At 39.0% G+C, this 23,928-nt stretch overlaps 2 protein-coding genes across 2 annotated transcripts; both read right to left on the bottom strand.

Moving 5' to 3' along the window:
* Positions 1-8,222: 8,222 nt before the first annotated feature.
* Positions 8,223-11,837, bottom strand: LOC143582460 (nuclear transcription factor Y subunit B-1-like). The gene is made up of 6 exons (XM_077065018.1): positions 11,574-11,837; positions 10,959-11,183; positions 9,909-10,050; positions 9,505-9,588; positions 9,344-9,408; positions 8,223-8,610 (listed from the first exon to the last, which is right to left on the bottom strand). The coding sequence occupies exons 2-5, from the start codon at positions 11,180-11,182 to the stop codon at positions 9,352-9,354; spliced, it is 507 nt and encodes a 168-aa protein (XP_076921133.1). The 5' UTR covers position 11,183; positions 11,574-11,837; the 3' UTR covers positions 8,223-8,610; positions 9,344-9,351.
* Positions 11,838-16,548: 4,711 nt separating this feature from the next.
* On the bottom strand, positions 16,549-21,951 carry LOC143582451 (ABC transporter G family member 16-like). Its single transcript, XM_077065009.1, has 2 exons — positions 20,307-21,951; positions 16,549-17,168 (listed from the first exon to the last, which is right to left on the bottom strand). The coding sequence occupies exons 1-2, from the start codon at positions 21,853-21,855 to the stop codon at positions 16,549-16,551; spliced, it is 2,169 nt and encodes a 722-aa protein (XP_076921124.1). The 5' UTR covers positions 21,856-21,951.
* Between the last annotated feature and the right edge of the window lie 1,977 nt (positions 21,952-23,928).

Raw genomic sequence — 23,928 nt, 5'->3', positions numbered from 1 at the left:
CTGAAGAAAAGGTTGGAGGGAGAGTCCCATGCATGGGTCGAGGAGTTACCTAATGTCCTGTGGGCGCACAGGACATTAAGCAAAACCAGCAATGGCGAGTCCCCGTTCAGCCTAACCTATAGAACGGAGGCTATGATTCCAGCAGAGATTGGATACCCATCCTATAGAGTGCTCATGATGAGTAAGACGGAAAACGAGCAAGAAAGGAGGTTGGATCTCAATTTACTTGAGGGACGCAGAGAGGCGGCTATCATCAGTGAAGCCAAATACAAGAAAAAGCTAGAAAAATACTACGATCAGCGCGTGAAAGAATGCCACTTCAAGAAGAATGATTTTGTTATTCGGAACAATGAAGCTAGTCGCGCAATACCCCCGGGAAAGATGTCTCCCAACTGGGAGGGACCTTATCAAGTCTTGGAAGAATTGGGAAAATGTGCATACGCTTTAAAAGATTTAAATGGAAAGAAGATCCCGCGCACATGGAACGCAGCACAACTTAGAAAATGTTTCATGTAAAAGTTGTCAAGTTTGTAATCAAGGCTTTTTAAGCCATTATGAATAATGATACGCTCTATTTTTTCTTAATATGCGTTCTATTACCTTTTGCATACATGTTTCACACTTCCCTTTATTAATTTTGAGCAATACGACAACATTGTATTGACATCAAACTAAAAATAAAACGAAGTAAAACATACATGCGCGAGCTTCAAGCTCAGACGCGTTAACGAGTCTTAACTCTAAAACGTCAGGGCCTTAGCCCAATAATATGAGCCTTAGCTCAAATTACTCATAGCATCCATCCTACGTATTGCGCAGCTGGACCATAAAAATACCTAAGCACAACTAAGGCAAAGCACATGCCAAAGCATAGTTGTTAAGGTCTCAGGTCGGGGCCGCGCATGGGATTATAATGGATATAGACAGAGTAACACATACTGACACGTAAAGGCTAAAAAACTCATTCATAATTCCCTATAATAAATGCACGATAACGTCGCGCAAAAGAGGAATAATGAAATGCCAAGGCACGTGTCAGCATATTCAGAATATCGCAAAATAACTTGAAATATGACAACTGTTAAGGATTAAGTAAAAATAATTTCCTTACAAACTTGTTCAAGTTTCAATGTGTAAGCATACATTATATTCAACAAGCACACACATGCAATATAAAGAGATTAATCGGGAATGCGCAAGATGCGAATAAGGGAAAAACAAAATTTCATTCCGAAACATAGAAGTTTACAAATTTACAAATGATGAGGTAAAAACTACAAACACAAAAAAAAAAAACAAGAAGGGCTTTTCAAGTCTCTATGTTAATATCAGCCTCTTCATCTTCCTCATCATTATTTCCTCCCTCAGCATCTGGCGCAGCCCGCTCCTCGTCATCTCCAAACTTACCATAATCAAGCTGTTCGTCTTGAATATAGTCGTCTTCTGTCATGATAGCTTCAGGAGTAGGTCCTTTGGCCACGCCAGAGCCGCTGGCAGAGGTAGCGTTGCCCGCGCCATCATCATTGCCACCAGTCCCTTCACATTCATCAAGTAATTTCTTTAAAGCGCCAAGATCGGGCTGGTCAGCAAGCGCGGCTATCTGCAAGTCACAAGGAACAGTATAAGTACAAAAGATTATGAAAATAAGTCAAGTAAACTCGTTAAGGTTAAAATACCTGCTCAAGGATGGGAATTGGAGTATTCAAGTACTTCTCCCCCACCTCAGCCATGTCAGCGCAGACAGCGTCGAGCTGATAAGGGTAGTCGGATGGATTCTTCTTTAGCATGCCATATTCATAACCATCCTTAAACCCCTCAGCCCGACCCACCAAGCGCGACGCCGCATTACAGTACATCACAAGGGTCTGAAACTCGTCTGAGTATTTCATGGCATAAGCGCAACGAGTCACACCCTGTGAAATCAGCCATTGACGGTCCTGCGCGAGGGAAGAAACAGACGTCTCAAGAGCAGGGATTTGAGAGTTTAACAACTTAACAGTTTCCTTGGCTTGTTTTAGCTCTTCTTTGTCAGACGCTGCTGCCGCCAAGGCTTCATTCTTTTCCGCTCGCGCAGCATCGAGCTCTTTCTTCAGGCGCGCAACCTCACTCTCCAATAAAGATTTTTCAGTATTAACCTGCGCGATAGTTTGGTCATGCGCCTCCGCTGCCAACTCCAGGTCACGCGCTCGACGCGCGTACTTGGCCGCATCTGCCTCTGCCACTTGCAGTTTCTCCCGCGCAGCTTGCAGCTCAAGCCCGCGCTTCACAAAAGCAGCGTTGGAACTTGCCCGGTTCTCGCTAAGTTCTGCTTGGAGTTTCTCAGCTTTCTCTCGGGCATCAGAAAGATTCCAAGCAGAAATCTTAGCCTCTTGCTTGGCCTCCGCATGGGCATCGCGTACCTTTATATAATCATTGCGAAGCTCTTGGGAGGCAGCAAAAAACGCAGACCCAGCAAAAAGGTGGTCATTAAGCAAATCCACGCGAGCGCGGTCCTCTTGAAACCTCCTTTCAGCTGGGGGAACAGAGTGAGCCCAAAAGTCTTCACATACGCCCAAGGATTGGAATGAGCTCTCTTCAGTGATACTCTAGCTCGGGCGGTATATGTGATCGGCTCCCTACAAACACAAAGCAACGCAAAGAAACGTTTTAGTTATCTAAACACTAATTTGGAAGTCTGCACAGCGGAGCAAAATAAACTTATACCTGAGGAGAACCGGCAGAAAGATTAGCGCCAGCTGATGAGCTCCTGCCTGCCCCATGAGAAAAAGGTTGCGCCACAAAATCTCGTGGCGCTATAGGGCTTACGCAGCCACCATCAGAATTTTCAAAATTAACCTCCTCATCATCCTCTATAACAGGTCTCTTCTCCTGCGACTTGGAAGAATCAAAAATAGTCTCACGAGGAGGGCTGCGCGCAAGAGGAGGTGAGGGAGGTCTTGACGCTGTTAGAGCAGCGCGAAAAATAGTCTCCTGCTCCTTAGTGATCTCAATGAGGGGAGATTCAGTACTTGTTGGAGCAGGAGCAGAACTAACGGCGCCAGCGCTAGCAGTACCACCAGCAGCTTGTGTGCCAGCTATAATTCTTATGAAAAAACCAACAAGGAAAAATGATTCATGACTTGAACTAAAGGAAAAAATCAGACAATCAAAGCGCAATATATACCTTGGCGCACCGCAGTCCGCGAATTAAGCATCGCCATGAAGTCCATTTTTCCCCTTTTTGAGGGCAAAACAGAGGACTTCAAAACAATTTTCGGCATAGCCTGGGCACCTTGCTGCGCCTGAGGTTGAGCCACCAATGTTGCCGGCTCTACAAACATTTGAGTGAACAAAGCTTCATTAATAACTCCATTGGAATCACACTCATAAAACCACAAAATATAAACAAAGTATACATGTTGGAGAAGACGAAACAGCAGGCGCAGCACCGCTTCCCTTGTCCGCCGCGCGCAGAGATGAGGTAGCAGCACCATACCTCGTGTGGACTGGAGGATTGCCCACACCTTGAGGCAAAGAAGACAAGGAAAACTTGGAAGTAAAACCCTTGGTTTTCTCAGGTTCCTTCACTTGAGTAGGAGGAAGATTCTGGGCAACAGAGGCATCATCTTTTTTCTGTTTTTTACTGGCCCCTGCGCCAGTTTTGCCTTTAGCCTTGCGCTTCAGCTTCTTCCTCCTCCCCCCCCCCCCTCTTCCACAGGCTCCAACTCATAATTAGCGAGCGCATCTACAATACGCGAAACAGAAATGTTAAAACCAAATTTGGTATTCTAAGGGCCTAAACACAAATACAAGGGCTTACCAGGCGCATCGCTGTCAAAGCAAAATTCTAAGTCGACAGGGATGAACATATCATCGAAGCGATCAGGGAAAGCAACTTCCCCAGCGTTCAGGGCGACAGAGCCACCTTCTGTATGCTCGTCATAGGCGGCGTGGATGTATTCCTTGCTTTCTGCATAAAACAAGACAAGTGATATCAGCAAAACGAATTATACTTGCGCAAAATTAATGCAATGAACAAACAACCCACCTGAGCCATCAACATGGATGACAGGCTCAATCTCGCTGCCAGTCCACCTCTTGCTCATACCAACCCCCACCAACGCTTCCTCGCAAATATTCTTGGCGGGGGATGGTTCAGCAGTTAATTTTTTAACCCACGCGCCAGATGGATTCTTAAGAACGTCATCATCCGCGGGCGCGGAAGTAATCGCGCGCATGGTCATACGAATGGGAATAACACCAGCCTTGATATAAAAGAATTTTTCAGCCCAGTCATGAAGGCTTTTGAAGGTAACAGTGCAGCACTTAACCTTCTGACTGCGCGGTGTGAATGAGAACCAAGAATCTTGGATTTTCGGCTTATAAAAATATTGAAAGCGCCGAGGGGTGGGCTCCTCGCGCTGAGCTTTGCACATGAACTCAAAATGAGTCATGCGCACTAATCCACACGGATGGACTTGAGATATATGAATCCCGTAAAATCGGAGGAGCGCACCTATAAACCTCGTCATCGGAAGACGAAGATTACAGTGGGTGAAAAAGTGAGAATATAAAGAGATATAGCCGGCGGGAGGATCCGCCGCCGTTTTCCCGGTCGCCGGGAGCAGACAACCATACTCAGGGAGAAAACCCTGAGAGGCGACGAGATTATCAAAATCAGGTTGTTTCAACTTGCAGGGAATCTCATCCCATCTCTTAACCGCCTTGTTCTTCCCTCCCTCCTCCGACGAGGCCTCGACAACCCGAGTACCCTTGCCGGTTTTCTTCAAAGTAGACATAACCACTGATTTTACACGGCCTTTACTAGAGGAAATTATGGTGTCTGGGTTATCAGACATACAATTGCGAATCGAACAATATGGTTACTTTAAGCACGGAATTCAGGGACAAAGACGAAAGCTCTTAATCGGAATGTATATGATAGGCAAAAGCTCTGAAAATGACAGTGGAGATGAAGAAAAAACCGTTCAAAAGGTTTGGTTTTATAGGCCCAGGAGAGAGAGAGAGAGAAACAAGTAATAATCAGATCTACGCTCACGCGCCCCCACTCGCAGGCGTAGGTCAACATAAGCGCGACACGTGTTCCTGACACTGTATGAGGAGACGTGAAAAGCCACTGTAGCACCTCGAGCACACGAAAGGTCTGACACATAACGTCTCCATCTCTGATGCATGTCAACACCAATCAACCATGTTCATTGACGATTCATTTTAACCAAAGGGATGGAATTTCGCGCAACGCGCATACAAGAAAAGAAAAAGAAAAAACAAGCCCTATTGAAAAAGCAAACTATTAAGTCTAATATCTATCTTACCTCGCTCGCGCGAGACAAGACACACATTAGACTGAGGGGGCTTGAAGGGGTATGCACCCGCCTTAACATCGAGCGGGGCGGGTCAACCCACAAGATATAGACAAGAGGCTTGAAATCAGGATGTCATGAAGACACAAAGCCAAAACCTATGCGCAAGCGCATGAAACATCTGCGCGTGGCGCATATCACATATACACACAACACACACATTTAGTGTGAGAATAAAGAGAAGACCTTGCGCATCCCCGGGATAGGCGCATAAAGGCCGCGCGTAAGCGACACACAACAAATGAGACAATAGTCTAATCCAAATCAGGATAAGGACAACAATGATTGTACTCATCAGACAACCTTCCAGAAGGTATCTTTTAAGGAATAAAGAATGTGCTGATGTTGACAGCTGCCAATGAAGGGTGGACAACTCAGCAAAGCCCATGTGCCAGCGCGTGATGGCACATGGGTCAGGTGAAATACCTTGGTCAGAGAATAATCAATGAAAAAGCACCAGGTGTCCTAAGTACACGTGGCGCGAAGCAATACGAGGAGGCCAAAAAGGCCCTAATTGGGTCTGAGCCCAATCATTGGAAACCCTAATACTATAAATACCACACCACCTCCACAGTTGGAGGCAGACAAGAAAATATATTCTAAGTCCTTTACTCATTTTCACATCCTGATTATCCTCTCCTACAATATCTGATTCTCACACCGGAGGGTTACTCCAAAGAGGACCCCTCTGTCCCTTTCTGAGGGGTAAGCTCACGGTGCTGTTCGTTTTGTAGGTGGAAGAACTCGTGTCTCGGAAAACCATCGGTGATATAGCACACTCGTACCCGAGGAACGTTGATCGTATACAAGTAAGTCGATACACGCTTCTTCAATGCATTAAAAGACACTTTGACCATCTTCAGTGCGTTTGACTGATTATAAATAAAGCATAACCATCTTTCAACCTGTTTTATTAGATGTCTATTTGAAGTATAAAAGACACTTTAATCATCTTTCAGCCGTTTGACCAATTAGTAATGAAGCATAACCATCTTTCAAGCCGTTTGACTAGATGGGTATTTAATGCATAAAAGACAATTACCAATTAGAAACAAAGCATAATTATCTTTCAATCCGTTTTAACTAGATGTTTATTTGATGCATAAAAACAGGACAAGATGTCAACCCGTTTGACCAACAACAATCCAGCGGTTGAAGGATCAAACAGCGCTAAAACAGAAACCAAAACCCGAAAAGCCGGAACGCGTATGATTATATTTCATAATAATAACGAGCCATATATAAATATTTTTTATTCACTTTTCCAGTTTAACATACCAAATTTGCTCTACATTGTGCAGCACAAGATTTGACCATATCCAAAAGGTCTCGATCGGGAGACTTATCAGGTCTTCCAAAGTCAACATCTTTTACATCCCCAACAAAGGAAAAGACCTCAAAAGTTAACCGCTCGTATGAGTCATCATCTTCTAGTGCACCTTCTTCTAAGACTTTATCAAAGTCAACCAAAAGGAAAGTCAACCCAAAAACCATGAAACCGGTCAACCCTCCTTCGTTATCCACGTGTTCTTCTAACACGTCTCCTGCTAGCTCGATTGATGGATGGATTTCAGAATCCTTATCTTTAACTACCATACCAGTATTAGATTTTCGGTCTCAAAATTTTGGGGGAAGGTTTGTTAGTCAAAATGCCACAAGACCCTCTATAGGAACTGGCCCGTTTTCCGGTGGGCCCAGAAGAAAGATAAAACCTTCCGGTGGGCCCATCTCCAAAGCTCGGGTTCTTTGATGAGGTTAGTGATTCAAAAGTCATCTTAAGTGTATTTTTAATATATAAAATCTCCTAATCATTTTATTTAAAAAACTAGACTAAATAAACTTCTGGGTCAACCCAACCCATTACCCATTCTAACATGTACATGGCCAACCTGATCCATTTAACTTACGATAGCTTGAACTCGACTTGTTTCAAGCTCTATTCTTAAAGCTCGAGCTTGGCTCGTGAGTTATTTACACTATCGAGCTTAGCTCGGGCTTGGATCGTTTTTTATTTATTAATTAACTTATACAATTTTTTATTATATTTTTTATATATAACATAATACACATTATTTACTTATGTTTATCGTAAATTTATTATAAAAATGTATACTTAGTATATTAAATTGAAGTTATATAAATAATAGGCTGGTTTAGGCTTGCGAACTAGCGCAATCTCAATTAGTGAAGCTCGAGCTCGTTTAAGCTCGGCTCGATTCAAGCTGCCTTTAAATCAATGGAAACTACATGAACTTTCATTTACCTTTTATTGTGAAATGCGTTCTCACAGGAGCCTAACCGAAGTATGCAAGACCGTTTTGGGGGAAGGAGTCCTACGTTTAACGAGAATGACCAACAAAATACAGCTGAAGTCAGGTGGGCACACTCCGAAAGAGATTTTAAAGATGAATTTGGACCGAAAAAGGCTGAAAGATGAGAAGGAGAATGTGTGCACTTTTGAAGATCAAGTGAATGGTTTAAGTAAACAGTTTGAAGTTATTGATCTTGCAGTTGGTGCTGAGCATAGTACACCTTGCTTTAGGACTCCTTTGGCAAAAAAGAAGTTTGGTTAGTAAATTTTGTTTTTTGTTATCTTTTGGTGGTTTGAGTTCTATGTTTGGAAACAAAACATGTTTTTGTGAATGAGTGAATTAGATTTTGAGTTATTGAAGTTGACAAGTTATTACTGGTTCTATGGTTCTATTTTTCAACAATTTTCGGTTCAGGTTCGGTTCCAACCCGTTGTGCAGCCCTGAGAATATGTCTATTACGTATCACGGTTAAAAGTATAGATATACAATTATACGGTCCTCATAATTTGTGTCTAAAGCTGTTTTTGTATTGAACTACACTTTTAAGACAAAAATATTAAAAAGACATACACAGACAAGTATGCTGTGTAAGACCATAATAACATAAAGCATGTGCACAAATTCAAACTTTATGCATATTTGCACAGGATAAGTCTAAATTTAGGTAACTTAAAGCATACAAAGATTCAATATAATGACACTTTAGAGAAATATAAGCAAACATGAAACAGACACATTAACTTTCGCACACCCCAAGAAAAAACATGTTGGGGGGAATGAACAATTTATACATATATAAATATGTAATAACCTACCATATGAAAAACTATACGATATAAAACTTATAGATCATGTTAAAACATTATTTACTGACCGCATAATTGTAACCGACAGAATCAGTAAACAAGAAGCTTTAAAGTTTAACGCATGTTTGCCTGCAAAAAAAGAAGAAACACAAAACACCATATTACATATTTTGAAAACGAGCTGCACAAATGGTGAACAAGCTACAAGGCAAATTCAACCCGTCTAATTATGAATGGGTAAAATTAAGTTATGTTTTTAAATCTAAAGGTACAAACGAATAAACTGAAAACAATATCTAAGAAAATAGGTCCAAGTTGAAAGTAGGTTTGTGTATTCCTTGATGCATAAACCTCATAAATCATTTTATTCAAAAATCAGATCATTATTGGAAAAAACAAAATCTTATGACAAGTTAATTGTTCACTACGTACAAAATGTAAAAATTGTGGACAAATGTCCCAAGAAAACCCAACTTATTTCCATAAGAATAGAGTTAATGCGGTTAGTGAGAATGGTCTTCTTCCTAATGCCTAACTAATTAGAGGTGAACTAATTAGAGGTGTGCATGAAACCAAAAAAAAAAACGGCCCGTAACCGATGAAACCGAATCGAAACAACCAAACCGAAAAACAAAAATTTCAAGCCTAATTTTTTTTTCGACCCAAAATTCAAGCCCAAATGATAAAAACCAAACCGACTATTCACTTTTTATTTTGGTTTGAGCTCAAAACCGACCCATGCACACCCCTAATTGCTTATATCAAACATTCCAACTAGCTCACCAGTTCACACTAATTTATAATGTTTATAATATGCAATTGTGATAAGTATCCAAATATATAGCCTAGAGAAAGAAATAACCTGGAAGTTCAAACTTGAGAATTCACAAAGTTCATGCCTTGTGTAAAAGAACCTTGATGATTAAACTGCAAAAATATTTCAACAATGTATATAAAGATCAAATGCTCAAAACATTCTGCTAAATGTAAAAAATTAAAACATTGGAGCTCGGTTTAACTCACCTGTGCATTAGAAGGAAGTTGCGATTCAATATTATCTTTCTTACCAGATCCATCTCCACCCCTAGCAGACCCCTTGCTATCACCCTAAAAAATTAATGATATCATATCATCAACAAAGGGTTTAAATTCCAACACTAAACAAACAATTCAAACCTAAATGAATATTAACACGAATTAATTGAAAATATTCTCAAATACAAGTCACACACCTCTTAACTGCAGGGATCATTGTCCCACACAAGCATCCAACACGAAAAGGAAAAAAGAAATGTATGTTAGACAAAGTATTTAAAAAAATATAAGACTTCATAAAGTAATAAAGTATCATTTGACACATGCTATTAACCATTTTGCAACCGTAGCAAGATAATCAAAAGACCACAGTGTTACAAAAAGATTATTACAAAATGCATTACCTCTCGGTACCTAGATAGGTACGCTTTAAGTGGATCAATGTAATCTTCAAAACCTAAAGTCGCCATCGCCCACAATAAGTCATCACCATTAATCGTCTTTCGTTTCTCCTTTTGGCATTTGTCACTGGCCCTAGGTAAACAAAAATAAATCACAATATAAGAAAATATGCTTTTATGACAATATGCAACTTCAATGTCATTATTATTGATGAATTTGAAATTTCCATATATAGAAAAGAAATAGAAATAGAAAGGCTAGATAAAGAATGGAATTGACATATGGATAAGTTAAAGACACAAGAGAATAGTAATTGAATAGAATTGACATATTGTGGAATAACATATTTCCATGAATAGATAAATTTCATGAAGATAATGCACGCATATGACTACAATAAGCCAACAAAAGCCATAAAATTAGTACTAATTCCATTCCTACATTCCAATAGAATGATTGCTTTGAAACAATAACTGTTGGAACTTAGGCCCCAAAAACATAAATTACTCAAACTCCTAATATCTAGTAATTCAAAAGACTATATAAACATGCAATTAAATCAAAATTATAAAAAAAACGATCAACATAGGAATAATTTTCTTTTAAAACAGCGACTTTCTTGTATTTAAGCTACCGCACTCTTCAAATTTGGAGAGCCCCGTTGCCCCACTCAGGCCAGACTATATGTTGTCTTAACCGGGCTCACGCTGGCTTTAGAGTTTGGCTTAGGCATTCCTCCGGGAAACCATACCGCCGACTGCCACTTCACAGTCATCGTGCCACCACAAGAGCAAAACTCTCTGGCATAACACACGGTGGGACGAAAACCCGAGTGGGCTCAGGGTTTGAACTAACAACCTTTGCACAAGGCCTAACTCAAATCTTTGATTGCCAATAACATACTAAAAATTTAAACCTATCTCCTGACAGTTAACTTCAATAATAACAGCATAGTAACATCTTACATCAACAATTCTTACACAACCTAACTTCAAAAACCAAAATTCCACAATAATAAAACACAATACATAACTACATACTCGCTAGTGATGAAACTGATGAACTCGGAAACACACTCCTGAACCGTATCTTTCGCATCCTTCGCAATTTTCCCATTCGTCGGCAAAGCCTTTTTCATAATCCTACTAATATTCGCAATCGGAAGAAACCTATCCTGCTCTCGAATATTATAATTCGACTGCGGACTCCGCTCTCCACCGCTTTGACTTCCACCGCCTGCCGGACTTCCAGGAGCTTCCGTCATCCTATCACCAAAACCTCATCACTCAACCACCAGTGGTCCACCACCACCAACAACCATACCAAAAAGGATAATAATAATCTAAATCTAACACATAATTTATTGAAACCTGTAGTTTTTACAGTATTTATTTACCATTGGGTTTAGTATTAAGTCCACGGCCCAAATTATCTCTGTATATATCAAGGATTACAATATATAGAGATAAATCGGGCCGATAGACGGGATACTAAACCCGATAAATTTATAGCTTTGAGCTGAATATTCATTATTGTTCATTATTCAGCTCAAAGCTATAAATAAATTTGTAGCTTTGAGTTAAATTATAATTCAGCTCAAAGCTACAAATTTGTAAGTGTAAACTTTTGGTGGAGGTTTTAAGGGAGTTGCGTACTTTTTAGAGAGAAAAAGTAAAAATGGCGCGCAATTGTTGAATATGAAGATCGGACGTTGGAGAAGAAAGGAAGAGATGGAAATTGGAGATCTGAGATCTGGGAGGATATTAATATTATTTTGAGCTTTAATTAATGGCTGGGTTTTATCTGCACCGTTGAATTTTTTAAGCTAGACCGATAGGAGAGTAAACGACGTCGTCTTGGGGTGTTATCGTGTCTGAATTTTCTATCTTTTGTGATGGTGAGAGTGAGAATGGGAAATAAATATATTCACTTTTGTGGTGTTGGCTAAACTTTAGTATTTTTTTTTATCGGGTTGTAATTTTTTATTAATTGATATTTGTGACATTCTGACTTATGACTTTTTATTCCCTAATTTTTTTATATTATAAAAGGTATTTGTTTGATTATTTCTACCATTTTCCATCATCCATACTTCAAAAACGTCTTTCTTGTTATTTATACTCCCGCAAGAGAATCAGTTTGGTTATACAAAATAACCCCATGAATCATGGAATGCTATGCTAACTTACCTGAAAGTATATGTATTTTTTTTATGTTCTTCACTTAGACAGATAAACTAAGAAGATGGAATTAAGTACTAAGATAATGTTTTCAATGACAAACCAACATATAAATCCATCTATGATAACCAAATGGGCCAAATGGCCCTGCCAATGAATCAAGTCTTGGGTTTGTGAAGGCTTCGAGATTGGGCTCAAAGATTAGAAGTCGATTTTAGGCTCATATTATGTTTTTGTTAAACCTAATTAGTCTCTACATATACCTGTATTATTAAAAGGATCAATAATTTATTATGGTTGAATGGCCTTGACACTTTCATTGTAATATTGTATTTGAGTTAATAAAATTGAAAACCCTATTTGCAGCTGTGGACTTAGGTCACATTGACAAAACCACGTTATTTCTTGTGTGTTGTTTACTTCTTTTTTGTGTAATATTCGTTTGTGTTAGTGTGTTAGATTCCGTTACATGCCACTCTGTTCCTAGGCCCTAGCATCAAACACTTAAAAAGAGTTACAAGAAGATTATGCACCGATGCTTACAAACTATTAACATGAATTTAACTCTAACTTAGTTTGATCATAAATGGCCTATCTAGTTTAATTTTTTTAGGTTGGTTGAAATTTCCAATATTGGACTATAATTTATATTTTTGGACATTAAGTCCAATTTACATAAAGCTGGAATGGTGAGGTGGGGGCCCATGATAGAGTTGTTGAAGAGAGTCGAAACTCGAAAGGTTTTAGTAAAAAGACTAAGTAAAGCCTACAAGTTATAGTGAAAATCTAAAAAAAGAGCCCACTTGAAATTAAAGCCCATTGATAATATAAGAAATAATTAAATACGGTTTTAGTCTATTGATTTGAAACAAATAATCATTCAAGTCTAAAATTTTAAATATGAATTTTTTAGTCTCTTAGTTTGGTTTTCAAATGACTTAAAGTCCAACTCATTAACACCGTTTAAATTTCCAGATTACTTAATTTGATTTTCATATCACTTAAAGTCCAACTCACTAACATTGTTTAAATGTCTAGTTAACTTACCATAAAAGCCCTCTTTAAATATTCAGCCAAATTCAGCTGCAGAAAAAAAAGAAAAAAAAACATTGTGTGGATTGATAATTGAAGGTGGGTTTTATAATAATAAATTATCAAAACCATAAATAAGAATATTTTTTAAATTACCAAAAGTTGTAAACAGTTTTATCATTAATTAAGGTTGTAACAATTTATATGTTGGATCACCTTTACTACTTTACTAGCACAACAATCTTTTACCAAAACAAAAACTCATTTTTATGAACGTGACCTCTAACCAATTTATAAGTCATTTACCAAACTAAATGTCATTATCCAACTTGGTTTTAACCAACTGGAACAAATCTCTTGACTAACCGAGCTCAACACTTCAATGTGGTTGGGGTTAATGTGTGGTTGCTTAATGCAAAAGCATGAAGATGACCTCTTTCTTGTGCTTTTAAAGTGACATGTAATGAACCCTAAATTCAAATATTCGTAAATTCTAAGTATTATTGATTTTGACCCTACACAATATAAGAATTTATCGCATATGACTTGGGCCTAATAACCTAAACCTATGACTTTTACAAATACAATAATTACAACTATCAAAGCAAATATTATTCTTATAGCAAATACAAAAGTCTCTTTAAAATTTTTATTTTACCGATTGTTTATACCTTTATAACCAGTGTTGTTCACAAGTTCGTGAGTTGTCCGAAAAAATTATGATCAAAATCATTAATAAACAAGCCGAGCTGAGCTAGCTCCCTTGGTTTCTAAACAACCAGGTCGAGCTCGCTAGGTTTGTAAACGGCCTAGCTCGATCCACGATAAGTTCACACGTTTGACTCATTTTAGTTATACCCAAATTTTAATATTTATATTTTACTTAAATTGATAAAATAGTTATTAAAAGATTTAATTTAAACAAGCTAACTGAGCTTTTTACAAGACGACCTCAAGTTCGAACTTTTGGTGTTAAGATATATAAGTTAGCTCGACTTGCCTCATTTCCACTCTACGTATAAGCATGCCATCGAATGCACGAATCTTTTTTATTTTGGTAAAAATATGGTTTACATTATGTAAGAATGCTTCATGATGATCTGTTTAGTCACATTGCTTCACAATTCATGATGATTTATCTAGATATCTGTTTAGTCATCTTGCTTCACAATTTAACTTGTGAACTCTCTCTGACGTGCTTTGGCCCACGCCTTCACTTGATCTAGTGTTTGGCAAGGGACCCTCGTTCGTTTTTCCAACTGGGCATCAGTGAACCCCAGTGGAATATTTACTGCACTTGCCCCGGCTTGGGTAGTCGGGGTAGTGTTCGTAAGATTTGTATAACCGCCGGTGTTCCCCCCAGTTGCTGGGGTTGTGGTTACCGGGGTTTCTTGGTCGGTTACTGACCTTGGGACCGGAGTAACGTTAACCATTTCTTTAGAAATTTTGAAAAAACTAAATTAGTTCTAGCTTTTATGCACGGATGGCGCCAATGAAGAAACACTAAGTGAACCCCGGGCAGATTATAGATAATCTGGGGGTTAAGTAATGTTTCCCTCGAGGATGAGGTCTAGCAGAGAAGGTTGTTCTTCAGGAGACCTGCAAAACAGACACCGTAAGCTCGTCACTGAGAAGGGGGGGTTCCTCCTTGTGACCACCCTCCGGCGTGAGAATCAGACTAGATTGCTCTGAATATGTGTATATTAAGAGATTGCTAGATAAGATTGAGATATCAGATGATGTCCTTACCATTCCAAGGTGTTGGAGTATTTATAGCCGAAGGTAGGTTTCCTAGAAGGTACAGCCGGCTGAATAGTATTCCTGTTCCACCAACAGTGGACTACGCACAGGCCATGCTGGTTGGTGGATAGGCTACGGCCAACAGTAAAGGTCTTTTTGAAAGATAGAAAGTGAAAGAGAGAGTTAAAAGACAGAGAAAGAGAGAAAGAAAAAAGATTGTAGATAAAAAGAACAGAGCATTTTGTGTATATATTTTTAGACGGCTATGCCTTATAATCTTATATGATGAGTATATAGTATATCCATATAAAGTGCATGTGGTTAGAAATAATGAAGAATGGCCTACAATTATCTACAAAAACAATGCAACCTACATAGTTTGTATATAAGAAAAGATTACATTAAAAATCAAATCAAACATTTATAATAGAAAATTAAAGATTAGTTTGAGCGGGAGCATTATACGAATTGCACTCTTTTCTCCTAATTAAATTAAGTTTTATCACACATGCTTTTCTTAGTAAAACATAACTGATCAGGAAGTATTAGTATATTTGTAGCTAGGCCCTGAAGTACCGATTTAAACTATCCTTAAGTATGTTGTTAATAATGTATAATTACGAACCCCTCTTGGCCTCTTTCTGCTAGTTTTGCTTGGCTACTACCCCGAACCACCATTGTTTTTCTCCTCATGTGAACTGTAAGCCATTTCTCTCCCACCCCAAGGGTTTGGGTCACAAAATTCTCCCTGGCGGACTAGCAATTTTCTCTCAAGCACCTCCTCCACGTTGGTCACTCTAACTTCCATCTCATACCCCTAGCTTACATATCAGGCTATTAGCAACCGGGGGGGGGGGGGGGGGGGGAGGGATGGACCCCATTGAAGATGGCCCCATGGTTTTCCTATTGGACACACCACTAATGTAATGTTAGTACTTATGTGAATGTTGATTGCGTTGACGTACTACTAAGGAATTAAGGATCACCTTTTCTTAGAACCTATCTAACAATTTCGAGAGTATCATATCAACACTAGACCGACCAACGAGGTTGAGTATTGTGCATCGACCCATGCTTATACCGAGATTGAATAGACTATGCATATATATGTTTTCTTCCCACCCATATTATGGCGTGACAATACTAAATTCAAATATTTTGTTGTCAATACTACACGTAACACCTTATAATTAGTTTACAATTTACTCTTTACATTCTTCCACCTTGAATTATCTTGGTTAGTTTGTTCTAATAACCTAACTTTTGAACAAAATAGTTACACCAAGTTGAAATGATCTCTATCATATGTCCAATAGTTTACCCATATTTACAACATCAAAACTACACGCTAACAAAAGGTAAATAACAAGTTTCCTAAATCATTTCATATACCACCAAATCCATCACAACTTGTTGTTTTCAATACACAACTTAAACCTTTAAAAGTTAATTTTTTGAACTGTGAATTTTCTTTTAATTATTATCTGTTTATGAGACTTAAACCCAATACCTAAATAAATACAACTATTTGCTCAAAAATTAAGATTAGTCTTTATTGAAAAGGAAAATTTATTCTGAGTTAATTAATACAAGTAATTATTCTTTATAATTTATATATTATATAAGTTACAACTATGAAATTTCATTACTAGTATCTCAACTTTCAAACGTTAACACTTTACCTCCTCTTATTCTTGCTTCCTATCAATAATGCCAAGTAGAACAAGATCCTAAACAAGAACCCCCAAGCAACCGTTACCCACAAGCAGTTCCATTTGTTTAACTGCATGATCCCTTGTTGTTTTAGCACGTCAGCGCCAGTTGATAGACAAGTGGCGCTGGTGATGCTGACTCCAAGGGAAGTACTGATGCTTTTAAGCAAAGCTACTTTCATGGAGTCATCAATAACTCTGAAGGGTGTGTTGTCAAACAGTTGAGTCCCTTTAACATAACATTTGTCCGGGTTTCCAAACTCAGTATGTAAAACGGCTTCGTACGGGTACTTCACAAGCGACAGGTAATGGAACCAGATCCAGTACACTGGGATCCGGTCCCGGTTTATGAAGAATCCACTAAAGAGAAGGAAGTAAGCAAGGAGTGCTACAACAATAGTGTACCCGACTATGACTTGCGGGACCACGGCTGAGAAGAACGTGACGAAAGACGTCGCGGCCCAAAACGAGGCGAGGATTATGTAATAATAATACAAGAAGCCCGAAAACCCTCCGTCAAGTCCTACCGCCCAAAATGTAGTAGCCGCGAAGGCGAATGCAAGGAATATGATTGGTGGGACCCCAACTAGAGGTGCACAAATCGGTTTTTTTGAAAAAACCGGTTCGGTTAATCCGGTTATTAACCGGACCGGTTTTTTTTATCCAGAAAAAAACCGGTTCGGTTAATAACCGGACCGGTTATTAACCGGTTTTTGTCAATGAAAACTCAAACCGGCCAAACCGGTTTGGACCGGTTTAGAAACCGGTTAGAACCGGTTATTAAACCGGTTTTTTTACAACCGGTTTTTAATAACCGGTCTAACCGGTTAACCGGTTTTTTTTTTTTTTTTTTTTTTTTTTTTTGCTTTTGCTTTAGGGTTTAGGGTTTAGGGTTTCGTTGTTAGCATTCTTTGCTTGGAAGATTAAAAACACATAACTTTCATTTATAGCTTTTACATTAAAAATACAAACATTAAATCGTTATCGCATATTCGTAACTCAAAAATACAAACATTAAAGAATGCTTAGACACGATTACATTAACAAGTTGATGTTTGTTACTCATTTTCTTCGCTACCCGATCCCGAGCTATTCCTTAGGTAATCGTCGTACGCGGCTTCTTCATCGGTCATTGGTTGAGTGTGTCCTTGATTGACCTCGTCTTCATACAAGGCCGCCTCATACTCCATTTCCCCCTCGAGTGAGCGTTAATGTTGTGCCCTATCTAAAGAGTCCAAGTAATCCTTGTAGCAAATCGACATCTCTACAGCTGGTGGAGTGAGTCGAGTCCTCCTAATCGATATAACCCTGCCAGAAACAGAAAAAGCAGACTCCGAAGCTACCGTGGAAGCTTGGACCGTTAGTAAATCTTTGGCCATGGCGGCGAGGATCGGAAACTCATCCTCCTTACCTCTCCACCAAGCCAGCATATCAAGACTTCTAAATTCATCCGGAGTCATGTGTTTCACAAAGTTGGTACCACCATACCTTCCAAGTTCACTGCTTGGGGTGTTTACCCTTTGACGTTTACCGGCGTCTTCCCAAATCATGTAGTACATCCCCATTTCAAGGTCGGTTTGGGATTGGGATTGGGCAACAGCTCTTAACGAGTCATGAATTTGGGAAGACGACCCGTGTTTTGTAAGGTAAACATCATACATGTTTGCCAAGGTGGTGTTGAAAGCATTCTTTAAAGTTTGGTTATAATGGGGGTTTTGATCGTCGTTTAACTCTAGCTCATCACAAATTTTTTCTATTAAAGCTTCAACACCACCAACATTGATGCAAGGGTTTAACGCAGCCGCACAGGTCAAAACAGCGGGTAGTTGTTGAAAATATTTTCTAAATTTTTCTTTCATTTTTGCACCCATATCAAAATAAGGTGCACCCCTACAATGAATTTCAGTCAACTTTGTGCACATGACAGCAATTTTTGGTAAAGCAATGGGGCTTGTTGGATAGTAAACCCCGGATAAACTAGTTGTGCAAGATTTAAAAATTTGAAGAACCTCCGTAACGATCTCAATCAATAACCAGTTTCTAGGATCGTACGGTGCACATTTACCCCTATTTGACAAAATTTGATGAAACGCAATTAACGATTGTTTTTGTTGGATGGCTTTCTCAAACATTTCACAAGTCGAGTTCCATCTTGTTGGACAATCCCAATTAGGCCCCAACCATTGACAGTTAGCTTCTTCACAAAATTTTTTGTATCTTGAAAATGTTGAATTGTTGCTAAAAACATCTCGTAACATTCTTTTAAAATTGTTTCTTTGCGTTTCGATCACGTTTAACCCATCTTGCACGGCCAAGTTGATAATATGTGCAATGCATCGGCTATGAAAAAACGCTCCATCACAGATAGGTTTATACTTTAATTTTAAATGGCCAACCGCGGCCGTATTGTTGGACGCGTTATCAAACGATATTGAAAAGATTTTATCTTCAATCTTGTATTGTCGAATGACTTTATCCAAGAGTTTAAAAATATTTCTACCCGTGTGCGGGTAATCAAACAATTGAAACGCAACGGTTCGTTTCATCATTTGCCACGACCGGGGGTCAACCCAATGAGCCGTCACACAAATGTATGAGTCGGGCGAACCATTAGGTACCGACCACACATCCGTTGTTAAGTTCACACCAGTTTGTAAGTTTGAAAAGTATGAAATTAGTTCGGATTTAGCGTTTTTCCATGCTTTAAGACAATCTCTTCTAAGGGTCGAACGACTTACGTGTTGGTAGCGTGGTTGAACATACTTTTGCATCATCTCCGTGAATTGAGGGTTGTCGAAGTGGTTGAAAGGAAGTGATTGTTGAATCACAAAGTTGCCAAACTGTTGACGTACCGCTTCAAGGTCGTACGTAAACACCGTTCCTTGATTCGTCATCTCCGGCTGCGAACTACTTCCGGATTCGTCCTTCAAGACCTTGCAAGAGGGCTTTTCTACATGAGCTCTTAAACTGGAGTTTGCTTCTTTGTTATAAAACTTCAAACAATGTTTGCATCTAGCTTTTTGGGTTCCGTTAGACATTTCGCATAGGTCGAAATGTTGCCAAATATCTTGGTTTCGTTTCGTGGGGATGACCCGAACGACGGTTTCTCCCGTGTTCGAGGCACCCATGTTGACCGATGAAGCAGCACTTTGGGAGGCCATGATAATCGACTACGAATTAAGAGTGGTATACTCGAGTATGAAATAAACGACTACGAAAGAAGAGCGTTTGGAGTTGTATAATCGCGTATGAAATAAACGTTTAGAGCGTTTGGAGTTGTATAATCAAGTGTGATCTAACCAATACCCAACCTAAACTATATATAGATGTTTGTGGGGGTAAAATGGTAAAAAAACAAAAAAAAAACGGCTAAAAAACGGTCAAAAAAAAAAAAAAAACGGCTATAAAGCCGTTTGGTAACGTTCGAAAACCGGTTTAACCGGTTAACCGGTTATTAAAAAACCGGTTAACCGGTTTTTTTTATAACGGTAATAAACCGGTTATTTTAAAAACCGGTTAACCGGTTTTTTAATAACCGGTTATTAAAAAAAACCGGTTATAAAAAAAACCGGTTATAAAACCGGTTTTGGCTCCAAAACGTATAACCGATACGTAAACCGGTTACGTAAACCGGTCAAACCGGTTTTTAAAAAAACCGGTTTTTAAAAAACCGGTTTCCGGTTGAACCGGCCAAACCGGTTCCGTAACCGGTTTTTTTGAACACCTCTAACCCCAACAATTGAATTTGAAATAACATATGATGACTGTCTATACGCGTTGTACGCTGTTTCCCTTATAAATATGTAACGTTCCTGAAGGAACACCGGTAATGCATCCGTGCACGTGTAGAACGTTGTCGACATCGCGAACGCGAAAAACCCTAATCGCTCTTGCACGCCTTTTGGCGAGTTGTCCAGGTTCCAAAATATCGTAGCGAGGATGAACCCGGTGACCATGACCGCGCCTAACCGAGTCGCGAACAGCTCGGGCATTCGTCGAGAGTTCGTGATCGATCGTTTCGACAAAACCGCCATTTCCCGCCACCAAGAGTTGGCAAAAGTAGGTACTAACGAGTTAGGATTTGATGCACCCGCTGAGGCACCCGCACCCGAGACTAATTTACCGCGCGAAATACTCGCGCTTATCGCTTCTTTTAGCGACAAGCCACAAGTTACTGCTTCGGTACCGGTAATGGTATTACGCCCAAATTGTTTACGGATTATCCATGACTTGTTGAACTCGACTAGGCTTTTCGTTCCGCCTGGTGATCCTTCTAGTTCTCGAATTATATCGAGTGCGTATTCGGTTCGGTTTTCGTTATCAGGAATCGGATGCCCAAAGTCCGAAAAGTATGACTGAAGATTCGCGGGCGGTCCGCTGTAAACCGTCTGTCCACGGGACAGAAATAATAATCGGTCGAGCAAGCCGACAATCCGGTAACTCGGCTGGTGAATCGACATGATGACGATACTTCCGCTTTGCGCGATTCGTTGTAAAACGTTAAAGACCATGTACGCGCTGGTGGAGTCGAGTCCTGACGTCGGTTCGTCGAGAAGTAAAATAATCGGGTCGTGAATTATATCGATCCCGATCGACACTCTACGTCGCTCCCCACCAGAAACGCCGCGATGACCTTCATCTCCAATAACGGTCTTCGCGGCGTTTCTGAGCCCTAATTGGTCAATTAGGGCTTGGACTCTAAGTTTCTTTTTATTTTTAGAAAGTGTTCGCGGCAGACGAAACTCTGCCGCGAACATTAATGTTTCCTCGACCGTTAACATCGGGAACAACAAATCGTCTTGCCTCACGTAAGCCGAAATCACCTTCAACAACCTCGATTCCAGCGCCTCGCCGTTCATCGTCACCGTCCCTTTTAAACTTTCTTTAGAAATTCGGTTCGCTAAAGCGTCAATTAACGTTGATTTACCCGACCCGCTCGCCCCTAGGACCGCCATTATCTCCCCGTCCCTCGCTTGACCCGAAATATCATTCAACAATACCTTATAAGTCGCGGGAGCACCCCCGAACAACGCCATCTTGCTTCGAACCTTGACGCTATACGTCAAGTTATTAAACGATAAAACAAACGGCAAGGGACTCGTTTCGGTCATTTCAAATACACGATGTGCGGGTGTTTGATCATCTTTACCGTTGTTACTAATATCTCCAACAAGCTTCAATAGCTCACCAAGAGTTGGGGAAGCCACGGGATTCGACACCGCGGCTTCCCGACGGGCGTAAAAGGGTGAAGTTACGGGCATGAGCCTTGACATTGGTGAGCCGGCAAGGAAACTAGGAGGTAGTAGTAGTAGAGAAGGTGAGAATTGTAAGGAAGTTGAAGATGTATATATGCATGTGTATGTCGTGTATTTTGCATGTAACCTCTACATCCTACAACTCTTAACACATCACCTTTTTATGTATATGTTTTCGTCTCAAAACATGATACAATTTATACCTAAAATAATTTCAATTATTTAGTTTAAACAAAGAGCCAATTGGCTCGTAGTGGACTACTAGAGTGGTAAGGAAGAGACTTGATTTTTCATATGACCCGGGTTAATTCCTATGCCCATCATTTAGATTCAGAAGAATCGTGGTGATGATGGGAGACTAGGCGATTAGCTGACGTCGACTACTTGGATCCTTGAACGGGCGGATTCTGTTTCACCACATTGTCGTGCCTCAAACGAGTGTTTACAGGCATTGGCCATAGGTGAGGGTTTTTCCAAGATCAGAAGACGGGTGTATCTCGATGTGATGAATTTAACCAGTAGATCATTTATAGGATTCGTTGCTATTAAGAAAAAAGTTTAAACAGCCAAAAATATAATAATAATAATAATAATAATAATAATAATAATAATAATAATAATAATAATAATATAAAGTATAAGTTAGAAAGGGAGTTGTGAACCACTTACCACAACGGTTAAAGTGCATAAAATCGTAGAAGTGGTACCAATTCGATTTTAAATGTTGAAATGTAATGTCTCATTGGTACTTATAAAAAATCGAATAGCCAAAAAACAAGACATAGATTTAACATTTGAATTGGGACTTTACTTGTAGATCGAGTCGTGGATAATATTTTAAATTATACTAAAATATATTATTAAATAAACATTCATTAAAAGATGGTATTTACGTTGACTCAGAAAGTAAACAGACAATAAACTACCGCTAACTAGTTTTTTTGGATGGCTCAGTGTCATCAGGAAATTACTTCAATTCAATATCTAAAATGAGAGTGTTTTTGTTGATACCGAACCGCCATCTTAGCCAACCCGGACCCGATCATCTTAATTTCTACACTTGGTGAGCGTGAGAAGAATTATAAATGGTGTTCAATTTATTTGTCGGAGAAATGCATGGGGGATGATGAGCGAGATACGTGTGTGAATTGTGATTATGGTGTTTGTAAACTAGATCACCATTATATCACGAGAATTTGACGTGTACTTTGACTAAATTAAATAAACACACATATATTCGCGCTCATACATACATTGGTGGACCGACAGTATAAGCGGACGTAGGGGTCGGAGGACCTCTGTGAATTTTTTAGAGGTATATATTTGTTAAAATCCCGACCATTCACTGTGAAATTTTAACACCAATCCTTTTCTAACACCTGTAAAACAGTTTTCTAGGTCCGCCCCTGCCAACATGGTCATTGACTGGTGATATTTGTTACTTTGACTTTCTTAGTTATAGGTAATTTCATTCTAACGAAGAGTTTTAGTTAGTCTGAACCTTGTTAGGGACAAGCATGTTTGAAATTAGGCCCGGGATCACATATAGCTGAATACTTTCTGTTTATTAAAATTCTTGACCTACCAATTAGATAACTCTAACCATCTATTTGAATTAATATGTATAGTTACAGTCTAATATTAAATTTTAATACATAAAATGGGTGAAATGATGATCTGATTTGCAAAATGTTTCAACTTTCAACGTGAAGTGAATGATATATAACATACATTTTAATCGATCAAACTGACCGAGTTCCTTCGGTTTCAATTGCTTATCTCACATTAATTTATATTGAATTAAAATTAACCATTAATTTGTATAAATTTATAACACAATAATATGCATCAACTATTATAAAAGAAGTATATTTGAGTTCATTTAATAGATATAAAATAAAAGTGGGCACATAATTCAATATCTTTAATTGCCTTTGTTAACTCCCTTTTTAATATTTTTAATTTATTTAATTTAATACAATTTAATTGGATTTAAATCACTTTAAAAGTAAAAAAAAAAAATAAAAAAACTTATTTGGATTATTATTATTAGGGTTTCTAAAATTCGGTATGCTACATCTTCATATACTG

Source organism: Bidens hawaiensis, unplaced genomic scaffold (genome assembly GCF_021521415.1).
Source record: "Bidens hawaiensis isolate Kalapana, Puna unplaced genomic scaffold, B.hawaiensis_p1.1 tig00001511_1, whole genome shotgun sequence".
Lineage (NCBI taxonomy): Eukaryota > Viridiplantae > Streptophyta > Magnoliopsida > Asterales > Asteraceae > Bidens > Bidens hawaiensis.
The sequence above is the reverse complement of the archived record's forward strand: the minus strand, read 5'-3'. Positions and strand labels throughout refer to the sequence as shown.